The 26,360-nt window shown below is 37.7% G+C and overlaps 2 protein-coding genes across 15 annotated transcripts in view; one reads left to right on the plus strand and one right to left on the minus strand.

The window, feature by feature from the left end:
• The window catches only part of pigl (phosphatidylinositol glycan anchor biosynthesis, class L), a 28,962-nt gene extending 23,160 nt beyond the window's left edge, over positions 1–5,802 (minus strand). The window contains exons 1-2 of the mRNA XM_051895647.1: positions 5,414–5,802; positions 5,068–5,167 (exon numbers count right to left, since the gene is read on the minus strand). Coding sequence (XP_051751607.1) covers positions 5,068–5,167; positions 5,414–5,747 — 434 coding nt within the window. The 5' untranslated portion in view covers positions 5,748–5,802. The remainder of the gene's footprint in view (positions 1–5,067; positions 5,168–5,413) is intronic.
• ncor1 (nuclear receptor corepressor 1) overlaps positions 5,635–26,360 on the plus strand; it is an 86,789-nt gene continuing 66,063 nt past the window's right edge. For 10 of the 14 annotated variants that reach the window (XM_051895628.1, XM_051895632.1, XM_051895636.1 and 7 more), the window contains exons 1-7: positions 6,138–6,478; positions 16,032–16,239; positions 21,506–21,597; positions 22,427–22,628; positions 22,827–23,006; positions 24,877–24,990; positions 26,268–26,324. In XM_051895628.1, the coding sequence (XP_051751588.1) occupies positions 16,132–16,239; positions 21,506–21,597; positions 22,427–22,628; positions 22,827–23,006; positions 24,877–24,990; positions 26,268–26,324 (753 nt within the window). In that variant the 5' untranslated portion in view covers positions 6,138–6,478; positions 16,032–16,131. Of the gene's footprint in view, positions 5,651–6,136; positions 6,479–16,031; positions 16,240–21,505; positions 21,598–22,426; positions 22,629–22,826; positions 23,007–24,876; positions 24,991–26,267; positions 26,325–26,360 lie in introns of those variants that run through there. The other 4 variants (XM_051895639.1, XM_051895630.1, XM_051895645.1 and 1 more) reach the window with 2 other exon arrangements.

Raw genomic sequence — 26,360 nt, forward strand, 5'->3', positions numbered from 1 at the left:
AATTCTGTGTTTTTCTGTCAATATGGGGTGCTGTGTGTACATTAATGAGGAAAAAAAATGAACTTAAATGATTTTAGCAAATGGCTGCAATATAACAAAGAGTGAAAAATTTAAGGGGGTCTGAATACTTTCCGTACCCACTGATTATATATATATATATATAATACACTACAGTTAAAAAAATTTAAATGTTTGATCCAAAAATACAGCAAAAACAATGAAATATTATTACAATTTAAAATAGCTGTTTTCTATTTTAATGTTTTAAAATGTAATTTATTCCTGTGATGCAAAGCTGAATTCTCAGCATCATTACTCCAGTCTTCAGTGTCACATGATCCTTCAGAAATCATTCTGATATGCTGATTTGGTGCTCAAGAAACATTTCTTATTATTATCAATGTTGAAAACAGTTGTGCTGCTTAATAGTTTTGTGGAAACCCTGATACATTTTTTTTTTTCAGGATTCTTTGATGTAGAAAGTTCAAAAGAACAGCATTTACTTAAAATAGAAAGTATTTAGTATATATAGTCCAGATATATTGTACATCCCTGTAGTTTAAGTAAAGGCAGGTAAATTGAAGGGGAAATAATACAATTTCAAAAACAATTTTGATTCCTCACAAAACTTCCAACGACTAGACAAGCACCTTGTAAAAAAACAACTTTGTTTCCTAGTTGACTGATAAAAACCCGTGGACCCTGATGCCAGAATATTATGTAGCAGGCTAGCCGCCAGCCAGCCAGATAGCAATTGCTGACTTGAACCAGTTCTTACCAGTTCTGCATGCAATGTGCGTGAGTGAGTGAGTGGTCTGTGGACGTCTGAGACTGAGACTAAAGTCCGCAAGACTTTGTCACTCTAACTATGTGCACTCACGTAACCTTTGTCCACTCAGTTGAGTGTGTGTGCGTTCAGAACTCTGCGTACAACAGCGGTCGGTGCTGCTGACTGCAGGGAATGAATAGGATCATTGCATGCACACCAATCACTGATCACTGCCCAGCGACCTTTCCTGAACCAGCTCAGAGCCCAGATGACCCTGCCAGGACGCTGACACACACACACAAAAGCTTAAACGTGCACATGAAAGCTAGAGATTATCACAGTTTGCTAAGGTCATGCTAGGCAAACAAAAGACCCAGAAGCTCATCTTCCAGATCTATGTGTTATCAGTTCACAGCAGTCATCAGTTAACTATGCTCCAACAAAATCTGTAACATACTTTAGATAAAATAATAAAAACAGATCAGGATGACCTTGATTAGAGTATTTAAGTCACTTGCTATCTGGGTTTTTGGCTATGCAGGGTGTTTGTGTACGTGCTTGTGAATGACTACAGAGGAAAGAATCATAAAGATTACAGGGTCAGCTCCTGGTTAAAGACTGAGATACGGTAGATAAGGTGAACGAGGAAAATGGATCAAAGTTTATTCTGTGTGTACATTATGTTAAAAAATAAAGATAGGGCGAGCAATAGTGAGAGACACATGCAAACTGGGCGTTGTGCCAGCTGATTATGAAAGTTCCAGGTGGGTGTCTGAGTTTACATGATACTTATGACCTAGTCAACACACACAAAAACTCCCATGCTTCTCAGAACACACCCCGATTCCACGTACCGCCACTAGAGCGGTCTAAAACAAGACGCCTGCTAACTGACCCCACTTACGCAAAGGGTTTGTACTACACACACACACACACACAGACAGTGATCTAAACGATCCAAATTGAGGTAAATGTGACAGCTCTGTCCAAAGCAGTCAAAACAAGGGCGTATCTGATCGTGCAAATATTCATATTCATTTGGGACAGCTAGAGGGTCCATTATGCTTTAGTTTTTCCATTCTTCCAAGAAACCAACAAACTCTAAATGTGGAGAAGTTTCAGCCATGCGATGGTGTTTTGGACCTCTGGGGCTCTGCAGAGTTTAAGCACGAAAACACCAATGCCAAGAAGGAAGTTTAGAGCGCACTTTACTAAAGGAACAGATTCATGCAGGGAAGAACTGCAGGCAGGGTGGGTCACAGCACTTGGAAAACAGCCTGGAAAACATATTACCATGACTATGCAAATTCTTTTGGGAGAACTTGAGTTTGTGACACATGCATCATATTTTTTGCTTGCCATTCTCTGGGTGGACAGGAAAAATCTAGTTTATTTTATTTAACAAAATTCCATTGAAGCAAAGTTTTTGAAAAAGATTGTTTTTTTTCATCTAAAATGCCTTCATATGATTTTTCAGCAAGAGGATTGCAATTATTTTCAGAGAAACTGGACTAGCTAAATACTATACAGAGCACAAGTTATCTGAATTTCACTGGCATTACTGCCTGCCACACATTTTGATTCTTTTTAACAAAAAGCAAATACCCATCTTCAACATGACATTTTGACTGAGAAGAACCATTACCGTGGCGAAGATGGATGGAACAAGGGCACACACTGCAAAAAATCTATTTTAACTTGGTATTGTTGTCTTGTTTTCAGTAAAATGCCTAAAAAATACATTTATTTCAGAAACAAAAGATCAAGTGTTGTTTTCGAAGAATTCCAAAAATGCTCAGTCAGGTTCATTAAAATGCAGTAAGAAAACAAAACTGGTTTTCCGTTTGTCTATGCAAGGGGACGTGTATTGTATTTCTGCTAAAATCTCAGTGCTACATGATGACTTCCTGTCAGTTCTCTATACTATCTCAATAAAAGGCAAAAATACCAAAAAATAAAAGACTGTGCTTCAAACCTTAAAAATCCTTATGCTTCTTCTGAAAAAAGGTGTTAGCAATAGAAGTACGCTCTGAAGAGACAACATTTTATAATCATGTATAAATGATCTCTCCCACACACGCACACACACAGCTGGTTTGCATAAATGCAACGACAGCACATTGCCTGGCAGAACTTCAGGTGATATTTCAACATCTGAGTCTTATACAAAAAACACCCAATGATGGCTAATACCAGTTACAGAAAATACAGACATATAAAGCTGCGGTGGTGGTGTAGTAGTTAAAGGTCAGGGCTGGTCACCGAACGAGGCATCGGCAGGCCCTATCAGAATCTGGATGTGAAGACGTCTACAGAAATCATTGCAGATTTCAGAAGAATTGGAATGTCTGTTATTTAAGCTCTACACATTGTGTTTACTAAATATTTGGATGAAAAATTTACTCACAGCTCCGTTTAACATATTTTACCATCGCAGTTTTTCCTCTAAGCCTACTGTTTTCATCCGAGTCTATTAACATTGTAGCTTTCAGCAAGGCATTTAACTTCAGCTTGTTCTTACAATAAGTAAACTGTAGGTAGCTTTGGGTAAAAGCACTCACGCTAGTTAAAAAATCTGGTGCCGGTAAGATTTTTTAATGTTTTAGAAAGAAGTCTATTATGCTCACCAAGGCTGCATTTATTTGATTGAAAAATACAGTAAAAACAGTAAAATTGTGAAATAGTATGACAATCTAAAATAACTATTTTCCATCGTAATAACTTTTAAAAATGTTCTATATTCCTGTGATGGCAAAGATGAATTTTCAGCAGCCATTACTCCAGTCTTTAGTGTCACATGATCTTTAAGGGGTATTATATTATTATGCTGATTTGCTGCTCACAGAAACATTTCTTAGTATTATCAATGCTGAAATCAGTTTTGCTGCTTAGTATTTTTGTGCAAACCATGTTAATTTTTTTTTTTTTACAGGATTCTTTGAAGAATAAAATACAAAAGAACAGCATTTATTTGAAATAGAAATCTTTTGTCACATTATAAATGTCTTTACTGTGTCTTTTGATCAATTTAATGTGTACTTGCTAAATAAAAGTATAGTGTAAGAATAAAAGTATAACAAAAAAATAGCAAGTATTAATAATACTAACCGCAAACTTTTCAATAGTATAGTGTAAATATTACTGATTCGTGTCTCCTGCTGTTTTATACATGTGCTTCAGCCAGACTGTGGCACAGCTAAGCAATGACGGAATATGTGGGTAGGAAGAAAACTTATTTGGCCAGCCTGTATTTCGGAAATCTGGAATATAGTTAAGATTTATAGAGTGAATGCAAAAAACAGCTGATGATTCATGAAAACGCTGAAAATTCAACCGTGACTAAGAAAACACCACACAGATGTGAGGAGCTCACAACATTATCAAACTGATGTTGGTAATTGTGGGATTACAATGACTATTTTAGAAAATGTACTTTTTTTTTTTTTTCAGGCCGTGTCATCATAGAGTTCTCAGAGGGGTGGAGGACTGCCCTCTTTTAGTCTCCCTGCCTGGTCATTTATGTCCTAAGGGTGACAGAGCGAGCTCCCATACATCAGCTTGAGCTGTCTGTGCTTCTGTTGTGACAAGAATGGAGGGGTTTCATTTGTAGCCTGGCCAATGTTTGCTCACAGGGCAGCCAGGGGAGAAAAGGAGGGGCCAGACTCAGCATGGTACACCCTTAATGGGTGTCCTCGCTGCAACTGCAGCCTCGGGGGGGATGGCCACACTGGACCTAAATGTTTATTTTCAGAGCATTAATGAAACACCCCCACCAAGAGTGGAATAGGGCTTATTGTCAGTGTTGGGAGCTGATGGATTGACACGATCTTTATTATCTTAATGGAGTTATGCTGAAGATCAGGGTTGGCAGGTCTGTGCATCTTACTCATCCAGTGAGGTTTTTATCATGTTCATTCATCAGAAGCAACTGCATAGTGCAAGAAAATCGGTTAATCTGCCATATAATGGCTTTGCATCATTCATGTAAATGCAACTGTGCTCAGGTCAAATAATTAATCAACTTAGCAGTAATTATGGAGAGATATCTTATGTTTTTATATTGTTCTACAATTCTCAACATTGATGATGATAAGAAACATTTTTTTGAGCACCAAATTAGCATATTAGAATGTTTTCTGCTAAAAAATCTTTTCCATCACAGGAATAAATTGCAATAAATTATATAACCTCTATAATATATTATGAACGCACGTCATACAGGTTTAGATCAGCATGATGACAGACTTTTACATTTTGGAGTGAACAATTACTTTTTGTGTCATTTGTGCGGGCCTTACTTGTCATCTATGACGGTGACATGGTTGGATGGAATTCCCAGAACTGCACAGCTGTCAAGCAGTTCTCTTTTGCGTTGGAGTCCTTGATTGTTGTAATTGCCTGAGCATTGCAGAAATATTTTATGTCTCTTTTACATTATACAAGCATAGCAAATACTTCAGCATGAGTTCAGATTTCTTTATTTAATCATTTCAACACAGAGTTGTTGAAAATTGCATTATTAAACGGCATGCATTTGCAAGGCAAAAGTTAAAAAGGTTCTGGTTTTTATAAATAACCAAGAGTTTTCATTAGAATTGAAAAAATATTCAGGTTATGGTTTTATTTACGGAATAGTAAACCTACCTGTTGACAAACATAACAAATAAACGGATGCTTGTGATTCAACAAGTTTTAAGATTGTAGGTGCAAAGAACATGCATTCGTCATCTGGATGTGCAGTGACTAACAGAGCTCGAGTCTCGTTGGCTGTCACGCGGGGCTTGTCATCCTCTGAGTTCCGTAAGAGCGCGCCGGACCTCTCTTGTGTTGGACAAAAATGTGCGTTTCCAGTGGTGCATAAAGGGCTGGATATTTTATTTCGTAAGTGTGGCCATAACTGACTAAATCTGTAATACACCAACTTTATAGAAACAGTGTAAGCCACAAAGACAAATAAGATGGAAACGAAAACAAACATCTCGACCGCGCCATGAAAGAGTCCGTGTAGAACATCGTTTCCTGACTAATGGTTCCTATAGACGTGCAGATAGGATTGTTTAAATAAATAGACTGGGTTATTGTAGGAAACTATAATATTATTTCTGTTTCCAACCTATATACCTAATCTAATTTTGAAGTCCGAAAAAAAGCACAACTGCAAGTCAGAATTGATTAAATTATAGTTGTCTTAGCTGGAATAATTTAAAAGGCGGAAGCATATATAAAACAATTACTAATACGGGAATCAATTCGTTTCTAAAAGATGATTTTTAATAAAACACCTCTTTCCCTGTATTTCTGGTGTACAGCAATATACGGAGATTGAGGCTTGGGTGGGGTGAAGGCAGCCTGTGGGGAGAGTTTGAACGTCACACCGTTTCATCCTGTTTGCTTGAGAAAAACTCTTTCACTCCGTCTCCTCAGGTGCACAAGAGCTGCACAAAATGCAAGCCACTGGGCATTCAACAAGAAGAAACCGGAACACTTGTGACGTATATTAATTTCTGGCGCAGAATCATAAAGAAAGCGACTCGAATATATATCTACGACTCATTGAGGACAAATAACAAGCCTGTGTTTGAAGTGTGTGTGTGTGTGTGTGAGTGTGAGTGCTCGCGCAGTCTCACTGCCGACGAATTACATTACCGCACGTTTGAACCGCACAGACTCACATTTCAGCGCTTATTGGAGTGTCTTTAAGGACATGAGGTGAGTGTATCATTGAATGCGAATATTTTGAGTGCTTTGTGGTGAATTATACGCAGGCTCGTGAGAACTGAGCGCGTATGTTCAAGATGGCGACGCAAAGGTGCAACATTCAGCTAACGGCTATTTCTCTTAGACTCTCTCCCGGCTCATTTTGCTCTATATATTGATTTAGGTGATCTTATGCCGTTGATTTACATCTCTATATATCCGAGATATTTAGATTTTGTTTGTGTTTTCCGGGTAAATAGTGTTCCTCGGATTAACTAATAGTAGCTTGCTGGCTAACGCCATTGGTGTGAGTTTATACCACAGCCACTAGTTCACTGCTAAAAATCATTATTAAAGTCTGCTTTGTAATATATAAACATGAGCTGAGACTTCTCATACTTGTGGGTTTCCCAAAACGTTTTATACTTCTCTTGCATGTAAAAAGCCAGAGTAGTCTCTAAAATCATGAGAATAACACAAGTGCTGAATGTGAAACCTGCTGTATTCAGTATGTGTCAATTTTGCTGCTTGGAAATTACATAAAGTTTGGACTTACGCACCTATATACGTTTCACAACTGATGATGACAGATCTTTGCAACAGTCTGTTTAAAGATATATACTGTGATTTTTACCAGAGATATTCAGACTTGCTTATAAATATTGCGTTATCTAACACAAGTTTGTGTTTACATAATATATTTATAAACACATATTTATACATATGTGTGTGTGTGTGTGTGTATTTATATACAAACACACATATATAATATATGCAAATATAATAATATATAATCTTTTATGTTGGGTGCGATTAATCGATTTGGCAGCACAAAAAAATCTAAATATTAAGAAAATCGCCTTTAAAGTTGTCCAAATGAAGTCTTTAGCAACGCATATTACTTACAAAAATATATTTGATATATTTACGGTAGGAAATTTACATATCTTACATCGAACATGATCTTTACTTAATATCCTAATGATTGTTGGCATAAAAGAAAAATCGATAATTTTGACCCATACAATGTATTGTTGGCTTTTGCTACAAATATACCCTTGCAACTTATGACTGGTTTTGTGGTCCAGGGTCACAAATGTACACACCCCTGTACATTTTATGTGCATAAAATCGAATTTGTTTGCAATCACAGGTTCATAATAAGACTCGTATATTGAAGGGGAAGTACCTTCCAACACACTTTTTAAAATACTACTTCCAACCACTAACCTCTCATGACTGGTTAGTAGAGTGTTTAAAGGTACTCTGATGAGATTGAGTGCAACATGTTTTAGTCGCTTTCCAATATTTTGTTGTTGGTGAGTGTCAACTTTTAGCATGTCTAAATGTCGATTAGCACCCAGAAACCCTGCGAATACGTTTTCAGAAAATATTTTTCAGATCTGTTAATTAGGGTGCAGACTGCAGAGTACATACACTGGCATAAAAGCAGAAGTTCACAGTGTTTATAACCGCAGAAGGTAAGAAAAGTAGTTGTCATTCACACTTACAGCCCATACCTTGTACTTTTCTGTTCAAGGTGACAGACGTAGGTTGATTTGGCTTTAGTGCAGTGAAAAATCATGCTGTTTTGAAATCTAAATCTAAAGATGACTTCCTATGCAATTCAGGTGGATCCAGCACACCTCTTTGGTGCGCTCTCTCTCTCTCTCTCTCTCTCTCTCTCTCTCTCTCTCTCTCTCTCTCGATCCTGCAGCAGAACGCAGCTCTGTTTGCGGCACCACTTGCAGCTTAATTAGGCTTGCCATCAGGAGAGATACAATGTGCCTGTAAAGAATGCCAGGCCAGATTCCCCCCCCCCCCCATTTCTCATTGCTGTTGCCTAATGTGCTGGCTGAGGGACAGTGGAGTGGAACACAGGACGTGTAACTGTTGTGCTGCCGTGTCTGTGGCCAAGCGTGGCACGGTAATGCTAGTGAGCGAGCAAGCACCGGAAAATACTCAGAGGCAAGCTGCCACGTTGACTGAGTTTTGGAGGGGTTTTGTTCCCATTGTATCATTTAAATATTCTTTCACTATTCCCTCTTGATAAAATTGTTGATTTAATTTTAACAATGTTATTATCAGTTAACTGATTATCATATGATGGGTCAACACTTGGTGATTTGTTTTGTTGCAGAGCAGTGTCTGTGAAGGCCGTTGTGGTTTAAGGCATTGTTTGTAGAGATGTTCAAGGACTGCAGATCTGTATGAGGTGCGTAGATACCAAGGAGTAGGGATGTGACGGTGAGAAAATGAATCGTCATGTGACAACACCGGTCATACCGGTGTCACCAGGGGGTGGGGCCTCCACCTCTTTTTGTTTTAAATCGCTTATGAATGCCTTTGTGGCCTTGTGCAGCCGTGTGCATTTTACTTTCAGTTTCAAATTAGCGGCAATTTCTTGAATGGTGGGTTATTATTCTTACTGAAAAACACAAAACAGTACAACGACAAACTCGCTTATGTTTAAACATAGAATGTTTATTAACAAAACGAATAAGAATACACCATGCTAGGCCTAATATAAAATAACAAATACGCTAACTTACACAACGTTTATATATAAAACTGAAAATCAAACCGTGGAACCAAAAAAATAAGGAACAGGACGTTTAAGTTCTTTAGTCAAGAGCAGTGAGTAATTCTCTCTCTCTTTGATTAACATTAATGACACTTTAAGATCTGCTGCTGCACACGACGCGGATCTGACATGCGTCCCATTTCACAAATCTTTGCGTTCATTTAAGGCTTAATTTAACTAATTTAAGACAGCTCTGATGAGGATACTTGACAAAACTGACATTTTGGCATAATTTGTGTGTTATGGTTCGGTCAAGCGTGGAACAGAACTCGATACTGGCGCACGTTGTGTGTGTCACATAGGCAGAACATTCACAGACAGCACGTTCTCTTTTGTCGCACTTGAATGGTTTGAAAGCATTTGCATGAATAAGAGCTTGAACATATACAGAAAAATGGTTACCGCATTAATTGCATTAAATATTTTTAAGGCGTTGAACTGAAAAAATTTGCCTTGGTGCCACGGTGGGCAAGTGATGAAACCGTTGTTGTGACTGAACACCGGTAACACCGACTTCCGTAGCAAGCCTACCAAGGAGTTAAAGTTCCCATGAAATGGAAATCTGTTTTCTAAATGCATTTTAATGATCTTATTGTGAATAATTCATCCATGCATGTATATGTTATTATTAGGGATGCACCGAAATTTCCCCTATGGTTTTGGCCCAGAAATTTAATTTTGGTGCATCACTAGTTATGTTTATTTTTTTTTCTTTTTAGGGTCTGATCACCGAAGGTGTGAGGACCCTCTTGGAATTGCTCCATTTATAATTTTGTTTATTATTTTTATTATTTTGACCTTTCGTTCAAATACATCAAGAATATGGAACAATTTGGATTTGTGCCGAATGAGAGAGGTTGGCTACGTGAGCTCAACGGCAGTTTGTTTCAGTTTTGCTTTAACTTCATTTTGGCTTGAGGTTTATATAGCTAGGCTGATTTTATTTTTCATTCTTGTTCTATTTTGAATACCGTTAAATTGAAAGGATTTGTTGTGGAGTTTGGGCAACTAAAATAGTATATAGCATATATTTAGTTTTATTTAATTATATTTTACATTATTTCTGTATGTAATAATAAAATGCGGCTTATACGTGACTTTGTCAATAATAGATAATAGATCAATAATAGATCAGAACTAGGGCTGAAACGATTAAAAAATTGTCGACAAATATTTTTGTTGTCGAATAGTCTTTTCATCTCGAATGACCTATTTAATAGTTTGACCAGTGGGGCGCTGTAGCGCAATACTGTAATGCAGCTCTCCCGGATCGAATCCAATAGAAGAAGACACGGTGCTTTGGAGTGCATAGTGCAAACGAAGTCGAACTCATAAAATGTGGAAGTTTAACATAGCATTAAACATAACAAACATAAAGTTTAGCATAACTACAAAAAATGTTGTCATGCAGGGCTACCAACTCTCATTCAAACACACTGTTCTCACGCCGCACGTCCATTTTCTCACGCAGTGAAAGGTACATAGCAGAGCAAAGAGGACACAGACAATTTTACGGGATTCAAACAATACATGTGGTTTTGACGCTCTTTAATGTGTAGTGACAGATCGCTGTAGCGCCTCGGGTCAAGCGGCACGTAAACCTATTATCTCCTCTTTTCTGCTATTACAGCACGAAATAAACATGAATGAACTTCAAAAAGTATGTTGAAAGATACAGTACAACTTACTGAAATGAATCCATCTCTAATGTAATCACTTAATCAGAGTTTCTACCGCACAAAGATGTCATTAAAACAAATTAAAACAAACATTGAAAACAAATATGTCACAAAATGTTACATTTACCTCAGGAAAGCCATTCAATGACCATAACCTCGATAGTTATAAAAAAAGAAGAAAAAAAAATCTAGAGACGAGCATTTTCAAAAGAATATGCACAATATTACATATTGCATATTTGTACTTATTAAAAAAGTTCCCAGACTTAATAAAACATTACCAGTCATTTTAACAGAGTTTTTTTTTTTAACAAATTCATAAAAAATACACTTTCAAAAGCTGGAGAGATTTCATTGTTTTATTTATTAGTTAAAGTATAACTCAATATTTTACCTAATTGCTAGTTGAATAATCAAACAAAGCATACTGATTTAATCAGTGTAATAATCGATGATTAGTCGATTAATCAGTCCAGTAATCGTTAGATTAATCGATTATCAAAATAATCGTTTGTTGCAGCCCTAATCAAAACATAGCTTTTAATTTAAATAAACAAAAAATGTAAATATTTTAGTGAAGCTTTGGATGAACAACATATAATCAGTGGCTTCAGTGAGCTCTTTCAACAGCGCGTGACGAGCTCAGCTTCTTGTATGCCTTTTTGATGCAATAGCAGCTTGTGATGCCGTCCGCTGTAGAGATGCTTTTCTATGGCAAGGAACTTCTTTGTCGGGCTTGTTCAGATGGTGACAAGTCAATGGTCTGTAGAAGAACAGTTAAGTGGAATTGGCGTTCGGTGCCGCTTTATAAAGGCAACTAGCGCCAACCGCTATTCACACACTTGAACGCTGTTGCGAACGCTGTTTTCTTTTTTTTTATGCAGATGTCCACACTTTAAGAACCACTGGTTTAATTGATTCAAAATTCTTACTGTTTCTTTACAGTTAATCAGTCCTCCCAAGTCTCATAAAAAATCATCCCAATCGCCTCTTGTGTTGTTTACTACTTCTTCACTATGTTTTTGTTCATTTTCTTTATTATTTTATGCAATCCAAAACTCTCTAACCTGCCGTGCACCGTATCTCTCCGTTCAAATTCTTTCTTCCTGCTCTCCTGAAAAGCTGCCATCATTTGCGGACGGAAAACAAGAAATTACCGTAATAAGCCATATATTGCCGAAAAGCGCATGTTGTCTGCTGTCAGGAACAATTTGAATTATTTTGATAGTGCAATTGGTTGAAGAGTTATGATAACACGAATACAGCTTGGTTTGATGTGTCGGCGACGACACAGCCGCTTTAATAGGGTTAAAGGGATATTTGTTCTAAATCTCTATGACTTTCTTTTGTGGAACACAAAAGATATTTATAAGATCTTTGGAGTCCAAACAACATAGATCCAACTGAAAGTCATGTTAGTAACAACATGAGGGTGAGATGATTTCAATTTAATTTTTTGGGTGAACTGTCCCTTTAAGATTGGCCAGCAGAGAAACTCCCTCTGGGAGAGGTTGCCATTTCATGCTGATCTAGGTTGATCCTCCTCTTCCCAAAAGTAATCTTGACCATCAGAACTGTTCTCAGATCATTGTTAATGTTAAGATTTAATAATCTTCCCCAGCACAAATGGATGTATAGCTTTCAGTATTATTTTTAAAGATTTTTGAATATTTCCATGACCTTGACAAATCAAACCATGTCCAGAGTGGTGATTTAGTTATTCTTTATATATTAATTTATCTCTATAGTGGTGTTGATGGGGCCAAATGACATCAGTGTGGCAGATGTTTCTGACAAATCCTGGATTTTGCAGGATGTGGGAGTGTCATGCTCTCTGTCTGCTCTCTTGTGCTGAATATTTAGCTTTTACAGTGTTTCAGTGTCAGGTTTAATTTGTAAATGAGGTATCAGTGTTTAATATGTTTTGTGAATGCTGCCTCTGTGCCTGTTTAGTATTATTCTGTTTGTGGATTTCTTTTGATATAGCCTGAGACGATATAGGGGGTAAGTGATGACACAAGGTCGAATTAGGCCTGTCGCGATAATAAAATAACCGTCTGATCGTAGTTATTTGATTATTGCACTCTTTTATAGGCCTATGGCACAAGGGGGGGAAGGGTGGACCAAAAGAAATAGACAAGCATTAAGTCTTCGTGCAATATATTCAAAGTCAAATGAAGCTTAATGTGAGGGACAGAAGAATATTTACATCGTTAAATTAAAGTTCAAGGAAACTCGCCTTCCCTCAGCTCAGCTGCAGCTGTCAATCATTCTCCGTTCAGCATTCAAACAGCGCGCCTCGTCCGGTTATGACAGTCAGCACGGTAAAACTCTGTCCAATATGATATATTCCCATGATAATGGGATGTGGATTTGCATAAAATGACTTTTTTTGACGATTTTGACATTCTAAACACTGATTTTGACATTCTAAACTATTTCGTACTCGCAACCGGGTGTTTGTTGGGTCACACAGTACAAGGACTATGAATTAGCATCAAACACACAATAAAGGAATTTAAAACTGTGAAGAAACAAATTATCAATAAACTGTTGGACAGATATACACTAGGATTTGTGCGCTCGACAATTCTTCGTTTTGTGACTTTTCAATGCTCACTGCGCACTGTGACTCAGTTGCTTTAAAGGGTTAGTTCACCCAAAAATGAAAACTCTGTCATTAATTACTCGCTCTCATGCCGTTCCACACCTGTAAGGTATACAAAACGGATTCTCATTGCTTCATGAAATTAAGGTTGAACCACTGCAGTCACGTCGACTGTTTTAACAATGTCTTTAGTACCTTTCTGGACCTTGAAAGTGTTTATTATATTGCTGTCTATAGAGGAGTCATATACCTCTCGGATTTCATCAAAAATATCTTAATTTGTGTTCCAAAGATGAACGAAGGTCTTACGGGTGTGGAACGACATGATGGTAAGTAATAAATGACATTTTTGGATGAACTAACCCTGAACTAACCCTAAGCTCCTCTATAGTGTTTTTTTTTTATATATAGATAACTAAGGAAGATGGTGATAATAATAGCTTTTATCGGCCGATACCTATTGTTGGCCGATACATCGCTGCCTCTCTAGTTATTACAAAACTTGTTTTTAATAAACATGCATAACAAATCAACTAATTTTTTGAAAAAATAAAGTGCCTTTTGCATTCAAAATACATTAACAAGTGCAAAAGTGGCAAAACAATTAATTTACTGTGTTTACATCGCTCAAATAGAGCACAGTCAGCTACAGAAAAACTGGTAGCCAGGCAACATATAAGTGACCAATCCTGAGTGGCGACGTCACTTCACGAATTCTACCAGCACGGTTAGACAACCGTGCCGAGAAGAGTTTTTGTAATCATCCAGGCTAAAGTGGTAACACAACTGGAGCCATTCCTTACTATTCTAAGAACCGTTCAGCCCGACGGTGGAAAAGCGACTAAAATGTCTGTTTTGTTTCATAGTGGCGTTTGACATTTCCACTCTTCACAACTCCAACTGTCTTATTACAAATCAAACAGAATGGCTTTGTGCTGGATTGGGGCAAAATGAACGCATATATCTCATTAATAGTCATAATCGTCAAAGCCCTAAAACAGAAAATTAATCGTCAGCCAAATTTCATAATCGTGACAGGCCTAGGTCGAATTTATGGCATGAATGGATGCAATTAAATGGTGGAGCAGGTTAAACCTGATGAAAGAGAGACAAAAGGTATAAAAGTGAAGTGTCGACATATCAAATAATAGGTCTGCTGTATCTCCTCCTGATTAGGCTGTGCTCTTGTTCAGGCTCTGACAGATAAGCATTATGAAGTGTGTATGGAAAATCCCATCTGCTAACGTTCTGAACGGAGGAGCACTCAGCCAGCTCCAGTCATGGAGATTCATGCTGACTGATTTGGGTATGCAAACAGACTCTCGTGTTGGTACATGGGACAGAGCTTATTAGTGTGTACAGAAGTGTGACCTGTGATCTCTGAAAGCCAAATAAATGCCCTTGACCTTTTGACCTGATATGAAAAAAATCTTAACTGAACACATTTATTTCAGGGTTATACAAAAAATGTGTTCTTGCTTTACTAATATTTAAGTAAAATGGTAATACTTGCACCTGTATTGAACAGTCCAGCATTTGCTCTGATGGTAATGCATTGATTTGAATGGAGAAATAGAAGTGTTTGTGGGGTCACCGGAATAGCTCAACTATTATTGGGTTTAAAGTTTGTCTATGATAATGGAAAGATTGTGGACTGAAACCACTGAAGCCTTTGGTTGCATCTTCTGTTGTTGCATTTTGCTGGTACGTGTCGGGTGTCAGGAGAGATGGATGCTTTCCAGGCACAGATAGCACCGGCATTGAGCCTAAGGTCAACAGGTGTGCTTTCACAAGACATTACATCAAGAGACAGCACTGAGTCAGCGAATGCTGTGCACACGTCCATGTTACCATTAGATTACATTGTGTATTATTCTACCTTTCTGTTTAACAGAAGAAGAAAAACATAAAAATGAGCCATCCTTTAGTTTCTGTGCATTTTTACATGCATTAATGCATATGACATCTGGCATACCAGTGCTTAGGCAACAAGTCAAGTCTTTATTTTTACACTGCTTTAAACAATAGAATTTTTTTTCCAGGCAGCTCTACAATAACAAACATGAAAGTAACAAAATTAATGATGCAAACGTCATCAAATATAAGACAGGTTGACACAAAGATGACACAAAGCACATCAGCGAAAATGACTGCACCATGTGGCATCTGTCTTTCAAGAATGACTCAATGCTCCATGGCTCTACCTATCTGCAGTTGTTTTTAACATTGAGGCTAAACAACCCTTCACATTCTTCACAACTCAAGGAGCCTGCAGTGGAGTAAATCTAAGATCACTCTCCATTTATGTACACCATCTTGACGGTTTGTCACCATCCCAAAATTTCAGTAGTCAAGACCAATAGCGGTGAAATTTCATTATTCTCTATAGCACAGCAATATTCAATAGTAACTAATATATCTGTGAATTAAATTTAAATATTCAAATTGTGAAGAACTTTGGTAACCAGTTTTGGCATCATTGACATCATTAGAAATCTCATGGGCTTGATAAGATTTGAAACATTTTTTTGTTGGTTTTAGGATGCCAGCGCTTTTTCTGGAAAACCAAGTAGAACATTTGCATGGCAATCCTTCCTGTAAAACAAAGTATGTTTAGTCAATAGGTCGCACATTGTGATCTGAGACCTTTAAAAACTTGCTCATTCAATGTTCCCCCTTCTCTCTCTTCCTCAGGTGGTTTGACAGCACAATCATGCCATCGCTGAGGCCGTGATTGAGTAGCAGCGCTCTAGGCCCCGTCTGAGCCTCCGGCACCCCACCAGGCAGCCGCAGCATGTCCAGTTCGGGCTTTCCCCCCAGCCAGGGGTCCTTCAGCAGCGAGCAGAGCCGTTACCCACCACACTCAGTGCAGTACCCCTTCAGCTCCACACGCCACCCGACGGTCAGTACCACAAACACCTTTGCCTACACTGCGCGTTACACTGCCAACAAACTACATAACAAGAATGGTGCTGAAGTAGAAATGTAACAGTAATTTTCCTATTCCTGAATCGCTTCTGCTTTGGACTTAACTTGTTTAATTTTGTGTGTACAGTGCAGATCCTTAACCACAAGACTAATAGCACCACCAGTTCTCTCAGAGCATGCCTAATATACTGCTGCAAACAGCTATTACATGTCCTTAGTTTAACGAGAAAGGTGTTTTGTAAAATGTATAAACAGGAAGCAGGCGTGATGGGGTTTATACGTCCTCTGTTTATCCCTTAATGTCAATACCAGTAGGATGTTAATACCAGCAACCCATGTGTTTTAAACCCACATTAGTTAGACATGTATTTGCAGGGCTCAATGCTAAGGATTTTTTTCTACTGGCCCAGTTGGGTCGGGTCTGGTCGGGACAGTTGTTCAAATTTTTACTTTTTCAATTTAAATTTCCACTGTTTACCTCCTTTCTTCTAACAGCCAGACCTAACCCACCTAATTGTTCACCTCTGTATAACAAGTGCTGTGTCTTGGGTTGTTCACACGTACAGCGGTTTTATTGCTAAAGAGTGGATGTATTATTGGCTGTAGTGGGAGTTTCTACTGCTGGATGATCTCACGTTATTGATTGGCTGCATAACTGCCCATAATTTTTGAAAATCTGCATTTCTGGTGTTCATGGACAATTCAGTCCACCTGATAAGCAGAGTCTGCCTTGGAAATTGTTTTGGAAACTGTTTGTAATGTCTGATCAGACATAAACACATATGGCTTAATATATTATAAAATGTTTTTATGTATAAATTGTAACGTAATTAAACATTTGCTAAGCTAGCGGTTAGCTTGTAAAAACTAAAGGCTCGAATACACTATACCCTGACTTGCAATCTGGAGGAGTCAACACTAGTTGCCAAAAGTCAGAGCCAGTCTGCATATTTTATGCAGTGGAGTTTTATTTTTAATCAGGCACTGAATAGAGTACCTATTAAGAGTTCTTTCAGCCACTGAAATTGTTTGGGGAGACTTGATTTAAAGGTAGGGTAGGCAATTCCGGAGAGGTTAGCAATAGCAAGCTAGCTTTGAAAGCATGAGATCCCACCCTCCCTTCAGAGCACTCTCCAAAGCCACGCCTTCTCCAGAACACATGAACACACACAACAGAGTTTGCAAAACGTCACGAGACGAGAGACAGCGTTAAATTACCTCATGTCTCAAAGCACATAACATTACAATAATAATGAACGTAAACAATTTACAAAGCTCTTACTTGTACCACCTGACTGCTGCAGATTCATTTCGGCATTGATCTTGTTGACATAGAAACACATAAATCTGAGTCTGATGATGTAAACAGCTCCGTGTAGAACGTCACGGGTTGCCATCTCATAATTACGGTTGTGACATGGCGTGAACGCAGCATATGCTTGTTGTTTTTTCTCAGGAGGAAATGTAAAAGGCGGCTGCAGTTTGTTTTTGGCACTCGTTGACTGTCTACAACTCTGCATAGCCTTACGTAGGGGTGGGCGATATGACCAAAATCTTATATCACGATATGAGTAATTTTATATCAAGATAATGATATGTATAACAATATAGTTGTTTTTTGATATCAATTTTTCATACCATTTGAAATTTCGTAATTCTTATCACCATTTTCAATATTTAAAAAATGAATACTAGAAAAACTGTCTCAAGCTTACTGAAGACAAGTTAACGGTGATAAAAAAAGAGCAAAGAAAACAAACTACAATAGAACAAAGACACAAATGAAATAGACCTGAAAATCTTCAAGCACTAGAAATACTATATAAAATGTATAAAGTAATCAAATGTATAAAAAAACAATGCATAGTCTTTACTGTGTAAAATAACTATACATTTATTCTTATTAAAGTTACGAAAGCAAGCAGCGAGAGATTTTCTCTCTTTTTTGTTGTTTGATTAGCATTAATAATGAAGGTAAATTTGGATGCTGTCCCTTTAAGACTAACTGCACCGATCCATTATACTCATGTCTTCTCTATCTCAACTGTACCTTCACTTAAGACATAAATAGCTCTGTTTACTTGCAAATGCAAGGTCACTTTGACACATAGTTTTGTGTATTTAACTGTTCAAGCCTAATTAGATGGCAAAAAACACTCAGTTCAGTCCTCACGCACTGTATGCGCAGTGACTTCATGTTGTGACAGTGCTGAGAAACAGTCTCTCAGAGAGCGCGCACGTATGCTAAAATTAGTTGTCTTTCGCTGCCAATTGCGTTTCAATGATTTACAACCACTTGTTTTTAAACTGCAATGCTTAAAAATGCATGCAAACGATAAGCTTTCGTGACCGCGCAGCACAGCAATGTCACGTGAGCGTAACCACGATAGAGACGATAGTCCAAAATCTCTACCGGTTGACAAATTTCTACTGGTTAATCTTGTCTTGGCTAATCTTGCCCACTCCTAGCCTTACGGAATCCGCTGGTGACGTGTGACGTCTGTGTGAGCAGGGTGCACAGAGGTATGGAAATACATGTTGACAAGCAGGTAGGACATCCTGTCATTGCATTCGCTCCAAATGAAAATTTTTTGGTCCTGAGATTTTTCACAGAAGATATGTGTACATATTTTAATATTAAGACCACTTCTGTTATTGATTGCTATCAGGATGTGAAGAGAGTTTAAACCAGTATGACAAAAAGTGTTTATAAAACAAATTGCCTACCCTACCTTTAATGGATGGACCAGTAAACAGTGGAACATTGATTTTACATTAACTTCTCCTTCATCTTTCTTATACTCAACAACAGTATCTCTCAGGAGATACTGATCAATTTTGCTTCAATATCTTCACTCCTATTGGTAGTAGACGCATCGTGTCAAATTGGCATAAAAGTAAAGCAAGTCTGCTAATTTGCATAAAAAGTAAATTCATTGCCAATTGTTTCTACTGCTCATGTCTCTGGAAATCACCAACTCTCATTGAAATTGAATGACTTCTAGTTTTTACTCTGCAAATTGCTTGTAAGCTTAGTTTCTCTATTTCCCCAACAATCCCCCTCTGTCTCAGATGAAAGGAGGCCAGAAATGGCTGGGCCTCAACGTTACAAATCAATTTGGGTATCACTGTAGTACATTCCTCAGAGCTAGAGAAGCAGAAATAAACAGACCCCAGCTGTTCTCTCTCTCGTTTTTGGCACTTTTTCTCTTTTTTTTTTATTTATTTTTTTTATTCACATTACTCAATTATTTACACATTTCCTGTTTGCAGACATGGACATGACCATGTTTGTTCTGAGGTTGTTAGCAGTTTAGATGCATCTCTTGGACAGATGGTCACAAAGTGTGAGTGTCTTCTTGAGGAAATCTGATGTCTGTCTATTTCAGTGAGGTGACCTCATACCAGCAGATCTTGCAGTAATCCTGTTGTACCACAGCCAATACAGACAACTGTGATTGCATTGTCACCATTTAGCCATAAAAAACTGTGTCTGATTATATCAGTATTCATTTTTAACATTGAACTGTGGGCATGTTTTTCATTTATTCTGACAACATCCTAATGGGAGCTCTCTGAAACTGAGAGTTTCAAAAATACAAATGCTAAGAAATGAGTCTGACAAGAACATAGCCAGTCACGGATTCCATAAGACCAACTAGTCTTTCAGAGAACCCATGACTGGTTAGTTTTGTATGTAGTATTGCACTGAATAATTGTGATGCAGGAGCGCTATTACACTTACTGCCACTTTAATAGAATTAATTCTTTAACTTGATGTTGTTAAAGAATGTCTTTTGCCCTGATTTTGCCCGGTTCTTTTTAACTGAACTTTAGTCATTAAACTAGCTTCAAGAAATGACTCACACATGGCAGCTTCGGTTGCTGAGTTCCTCTCAGTCCTGCTCTGCTAGTGTCTGTGGTTTTCTAGTGGTATGATGAATAAGGTTGGGTATTGTTTAAATTTTAGCAATTCTGATTCTGCTTATTGATTCTGATTCTTATTAATTCCCAGTTTCGATTCCAATAAGGTAAAAAACAAATAAAAATAATAATTAAACTTTTAGATATCAAACATTTATTTATTCTGTTTTTTTTGGGGGGGAGGGGGGGTTTGCAAAATATTCTGTTGCAGCTGAATACCATGTACAAAAATCAGCAGCCCAAGGAACACTTACAAGGAACTTTTGCCTGTGATTTTAACAAAAATACCACAGCAAAAACAACTAGACACATGTAAATTTGAACCTATTTCAACAAGTAATCAGTCATTAAAAAAATAAGAACAAATAAAGAAATTAGCAATATCATAAATACAGCTGAACAAAGTTCATGTACAGAAGTTGAAATTAAATCTAATGAATCAATTTTAAAATAACACTGCATTGTTTTCTTTTTATAAATAAAATATAGATTAATCCTTAAACTCACAGATGACCGCAGGTATTTAAGGCTGCTGTCACTTTAAGACCGAATGCATGGATCTAATGTTCTATTACACATGCATTTGTTTTCTCAGCTTTTATTGAAAACCAACTTAAGAAAAAAACCAACTTGATTTACGAGGATATTTTGATATAATTGTGTATTTGTCCATTCAAGCGCAAGAAGGCGCCAAAGAGAACTCAGTTCAGTATTCGCGAACTATATGAGGTGGCTTTTTGTGTGCACGCTTTAGATGTGTGTGCAGCAGAGAAAATGGCGTGCAAGTCCCAAATTAAGTTCTCTTTTGCATCATCTTGCGTTTGAATGGTGTATAAACACATTAAAATGAGCACACAGGAATCGATAAGCAGAATCGAAATGTGCATGTCTTATTGAATCCTTGGTTCTTGGAAAATTGGAAACGGTTCTAAAATAGACCCCAGCCCTAATGATGAATTGAGAGTGAATATGATCATCTCATCTATAGCACTGAATGTGTTAAAGACAGATTTATGTGTGTGTTTTATAATGGCATGTTTTACTAGAACATACACTGAATGAACATTTGTGAAGGAACAGAGATGTGCATCTGTGTGTGTGTGTGTGTGTGTGTGTGTGTGTGTGTGTGTGTGTGTTTCAGTGGAGATGAGTGTGTTCTGGTGTGTTCTTGATCTCTTTATCCCTTTCTTTCTCTCACATTCGTACACACTCTTTGTCTTTCTGCCCACATGTCTTGAAGGATTCTGAGCCCTCATCCATGGATTTTTGTTTTGCCCTGTGTTTCCTATCTGATGTGTGTGTCTGTATTTGTTTAGGAGTTCACGGTTCCCGACTACCGTACCCCCCTGCAGGACCAGCAGCGCCGCAGACTTTCACTACTGTCTGAATTCCACCCTGGGACAGAGAGGTGATAAAACCGCCCCTACCCCCTTTTCCCATCTTGAGTTATAATGCTATGTTCCTCATTTTATTTCTACCTTATTTAAAGATAGCATGATGAATGTGTGAGCAGAGTAAAGATATTAATCAATCATATCAACAGATTTTACAATCTCCCACTCCAATAAATATGGATAAAATCTGTCCCACCATACATGATCTCCTTCTTAATATATATATATATATATATATATTTTTTTTTTTTTGGAAACAACTTTGAAATATTATGCAGAGCTGGCAGCATTATCACGTTTCAGTTGATAATTAATTAAATAATTGCATTTAGCTATTTAGTTGGAGACATCACTCATTTATTTTCATTGACAAATGTATTATTTCCTTTCCTAGCCTAAATATTGCATATATAAAATATTCATATTAATAAATATTGCACAAGGTAGAATGACATATGTAATATTTCAAATGTTTTGCATTTTGTATAAAATTGAGCATTAGTAACAAGAATATTACTGTACAATAACAGTGTATTACTGTCCTAATTTCTTCTGTTAAACCCTTAAGCCTTTTGAGTTTCTGTGTATAGCTGAAACTTTTGTTTAATATGCTCCTAATTCCAAATGTCAGAGAAATGGAGTTTTTTTTTTTTTTTTTTTTTTTTGTCTATATGTGTTTGGAATATAAAGTGCACAAATAATTGTTTTTATATCAAATAATTGTGATAAAGCTAATATTGTGGATATTTAACTGTTTTGTGTTGTTTCCAGTAATACTGTTTGGTGCTGAGGTTTTTGAAGCATAATAATTGTAATTAGAAGCATCTATCTTGTCTCCTGCAGGCCGCCGGAGCGCAGACATGGTTATGAGCAGCAGTTTCATGCCGTACAAGCTCAGCAGGATCAGGAAACTCTCGAGGCCAAGCGTCCCCGCATCGAAAATGTATCTGAAACACACTTTACAAGAGCTCAGCCCACCGGCATCGTACTGGCCCCTCCACATGCCATACAGGACACCATCAGGGCCTCTGGAGAGGTCAAGAAGGTGATTAATGTACATACATACCAGAAGAATACCAGTGTGAGAGATTTAAACATTTCCCTATTCCATAAAACAAACAGGTTTCAGTTTTTATTTCATTTGTAGCTGCACTATTGTGGCCAGATTGGCTGTTATGGTTGTTTGAAGGCTTTTATTTATGCTTGTGCTCCCTCTCCTTTTCCCTTTTGTTTTCTGGGACAGGAAACACCGTTTAATGTGAAGGTGGAGGCCTCGTCCCCAGGTGGAGTTCCACAGGTGGGCGAAGATGCGGACACGTCGCCCTCCAAACTCTCTAAAGAGGAGTTGATTCAGAGCATGGACCGTGTTGACCGTGAGATTGCCAAGGTCGAGCAGCAGATTTTCAAACTGAAAAAGAAACAGGTGTGTAGCCTCACTAAACACAGATGAGAGAGAGACTTTAATGCAGCTACAGCTCAAGAACTATTTGCTTTCAGCTCTATGCTATTGTTCATTTTGTAAATAAAGAGCTTATGACTATTTCAGGCATTATTTATGTGATGACAAGATTTGTTTTTTTAAATCCCAACCAAAACTGCTGACCTTTTCACTCTCTCCCTGCACGTCCCAGAGTTGAGCTTCATGTTATTGGAAAGTTTCCTTACACTGGTGCTCACTACTAACTGCAGATTGTTTTTTTTTTTTTTTTTTTTGTTAAGTCTTCATCCATAAGCCTTGTGGGAAATGTTGCCCTTCTGAGAGAGGCTTGTCACAACTCCTTTGTCTGTGCCAACTATTCTTTCTATTTGATGGCAATGCCAAATCCTTCAGGATTGCATCATGATAATCCCAGAAGCAGCAAGTGTACACATTCATTCCTCACTCTGTTTTCTAAAATATCTGATTGTAGAGATACTAGGATGCTGGTTGTTTAAAGGTACTTTCCCTTCTGTTCTGGCATGATGACGAAAAACAGAAAAACCAATAAACTGTTACTCATTTCCTTATTAAGACTGGAAGTCAAAGTCTCAGTCCGACTAAAATATTTTTTTTTTTTTTTTTTTTTTTTCTTCCACCAAATTTTTCTTTTTCTTGCTTATCAACCACTTGATCTTCAGTTTTTGTTTGATCGCTCATGTTTAGGAGATGAAATAAGTCTCACTTCAGCAGCAGTTCAATTATGCAATGCAGTTTCAGAAGGAATGTCACAGGGGAAATATGTTGAGGATGTGTATGAATGCAATATTACACCTCTGCACATCTTTGAGAAAGATTTATTGTGTCTGGTGTAGTCATGCATCTCTCTGGTTAGTGGTGCTTGCTGAGGCAAGTATCACTATTATTGTTGCGCATACCCAAGTATTTAACTTTGCAGTGTAAACTTGTCCCACACTATTTGTGCTATGGACATGAATGACGCTTCAATTTTTCTACTTAAACATAGAGATGTGTTTTTCTAAGCAATAGAGTACCTCAGGGATGACGTGTTTTTGTAGGCAAAACCTGGAAGCGAGTTAGCATTTTAGGACTTCCGGTTCCATCGCCCCATTTTTGAATGGGTTTTTGCTAAATCGCCTGAAATAAGGTCTGAGGTTAACAAAGCCTCTAAATATTTTCACGTTTTGATCTATGACATAAAACACACCAGTTATAACCCACTTGTGATTATTTTTTAAACCTTTATTGTGTCTTAAAAACGGCGGTTGCTAACAAATTGCTAAAAGGGACTACTTCCTTTGGCGGGAAGTATTGGGACAGCATTGCTCATGAAAAAGTGGATAAGTATTCATACGCAGCGCAGATCATAATTAGCGAGCATGTTTTTAAATAAAGTTGCTTTCTAAATAAAGTTTGAGGAAGCTTGGTGGTGGTGACGTTGATCCGCGACCATGGTGTGCTGTAGTCTGTTTATAGCCTACTGTTAGCTTTTTATATCTGACGACTTTATTTAGGCTTAAATGATGTATATATGTTGTGTTAACTTGTAAAGATTATCTTGATAGACAAAACATGTAAGTGTCATAACACAGAGCTTATTTTTTGCGATTTTCTAAAAGTCTATGGGAAAAATGTATTGGCTTTCGATCGAGGGAACCCGTGCACCGCTAACTTCTGGGTTGGCCTACAAAAACATATCATCCCTGAGGTACTCTATAAGTCTTGCTTTAAAGAAGTCAAGCCAGGGAATGGAGACATTAACACTTTGGAGTGAGTTATATTGTGTGTGTGTATGTTTATATGCTTGTTTTAGGCTTCGGGTTTAAGATATATTGTCATGTTTGTTGTCTCTTAGCAACAACTGGAGGAGGAGGCAGCAAAGCCAGTAGAGCCAGAAAAGCCAGTGACTCCGCCCCCTGTGGAACACAAACATCGCAGCATCGTCCAGATCATTTATGATGAGAACCGGGTATGAACATTTATACATGGTGTCTTTTGCCCACTCTCTCTCTCTCTCTCTCTCTCTCTCTCTCTCTCTCTCTCTCTCTCTCTCCCGCTCTCTCTCTCTCACACACAAAGAAGCCTAGAGGATTGTGCTCTTTATAGATCATATGTTTAAGTGTTGTTAGAGTGTGCTTAAACAGTGAGCAATTACTTTCCTGAGAGTTTTTTTCTTTTTTTTTTTTCTTTACATTTTGTTGTTGACAGTGTGATGTGACTAAGAACATATGGCTCTAAATAATAAAACACAAAGCATGAACTATGAAGGTCTTGCATAATCTTCATTAAACTTGTATATGGTCTTGTAAGATGTCACTTCTGATATGCTAAAAGCTTTTTGTGTTTCTGCCTGTTTATTGACATCTGATCGGCCAAGACCTGTGGCCGATGCCATAAACTGCTTAGACTAGTCTTACAAGTTAGTCATCTAATTTTTTTCTTCAAGACAGTCAGTTACACAAAAAGGTAGATTGATCTAATTTGAATCCGAAAAGTAAGAAAAACTTAGTCGCTATGTTTATGCAACTGGCCACAGTGATGTCTTGTGATTTGTAATTTCACTTTGCTCCCTCTAAATTTTAAATTGTATCTATGTGTCTGCATTTGCACTCTGAACGCCTAAATTTAGCGGTTATGTGCATATGGTGGTTTTTGTTTGCTTGTTTTGGAAGGAAAGGTAGCTGAGCACTGTAACTGAGAGAGAACAGATGAGTTGAAACTTGGAGGTGTAGAGGGTGAGAGAGAAAGAAATACAGATAAAGGAAGTGAGGCAAAACTACAGTACTCCATCTGGTTTGGGAACATCTCTGAACTTCCTGCTTCCATCAAGAGGCAGTTACACACACAGACAACACATATGCTTAGTAAATGCTTGCAACTGTTACAAAAACAGATTGTAGATTTGGTTGTAAAGAATTGTGGGATTGTGTAATGGAGGCGTTTCCCAGACAGAACATTGCAGCTCAGGAAATGATTTTTTTTTTTTTTTTGGCATGTTTATTTTTACTCCCTTGCACCCTGGAGGAGAAACGAGTGATAAATTGTTTGTGTGCTTAAATTGTTTGTGTGCTTGTTTCTGCTGTTGAAAGACACAGTTTCACACAATTCTGTGTCTATCAAAACTGGCAGTCAACAAATGAGAGCACAGTTTGTTCGTTTAGTGTGGTGTGTCAGCAGGCAGACTATCTAACCACAGAGACATACATCTGTCTCTTTTACCAACATTCTCTCTCTGTTGTGTCACAGAAAAAGGCTGAAGAAGCCCATAAGATACTGGAAGGGCTCGGGCCAAAAGTGGAGCTGGTGAGCTGGTGAAATTAATGCAGTTTTTCTGATGCA

The sequence above is a fragment of the Ctenopharyngodon idella genome, chromosome 5, assembly GCF_019924925.1.
Source record: "Ctenopharyngodon idella isolate HZGC_01 chromosome 5, HZGC01, whole genome shotgun sequence".
Taxonomy (NCBI): Eukaryota; Metazoa; Chordata; class Actinopteri; order Cypriniformes; family Xenocyprididae; genus Ctenopharyngodon; species Ctenopharyngodon idella.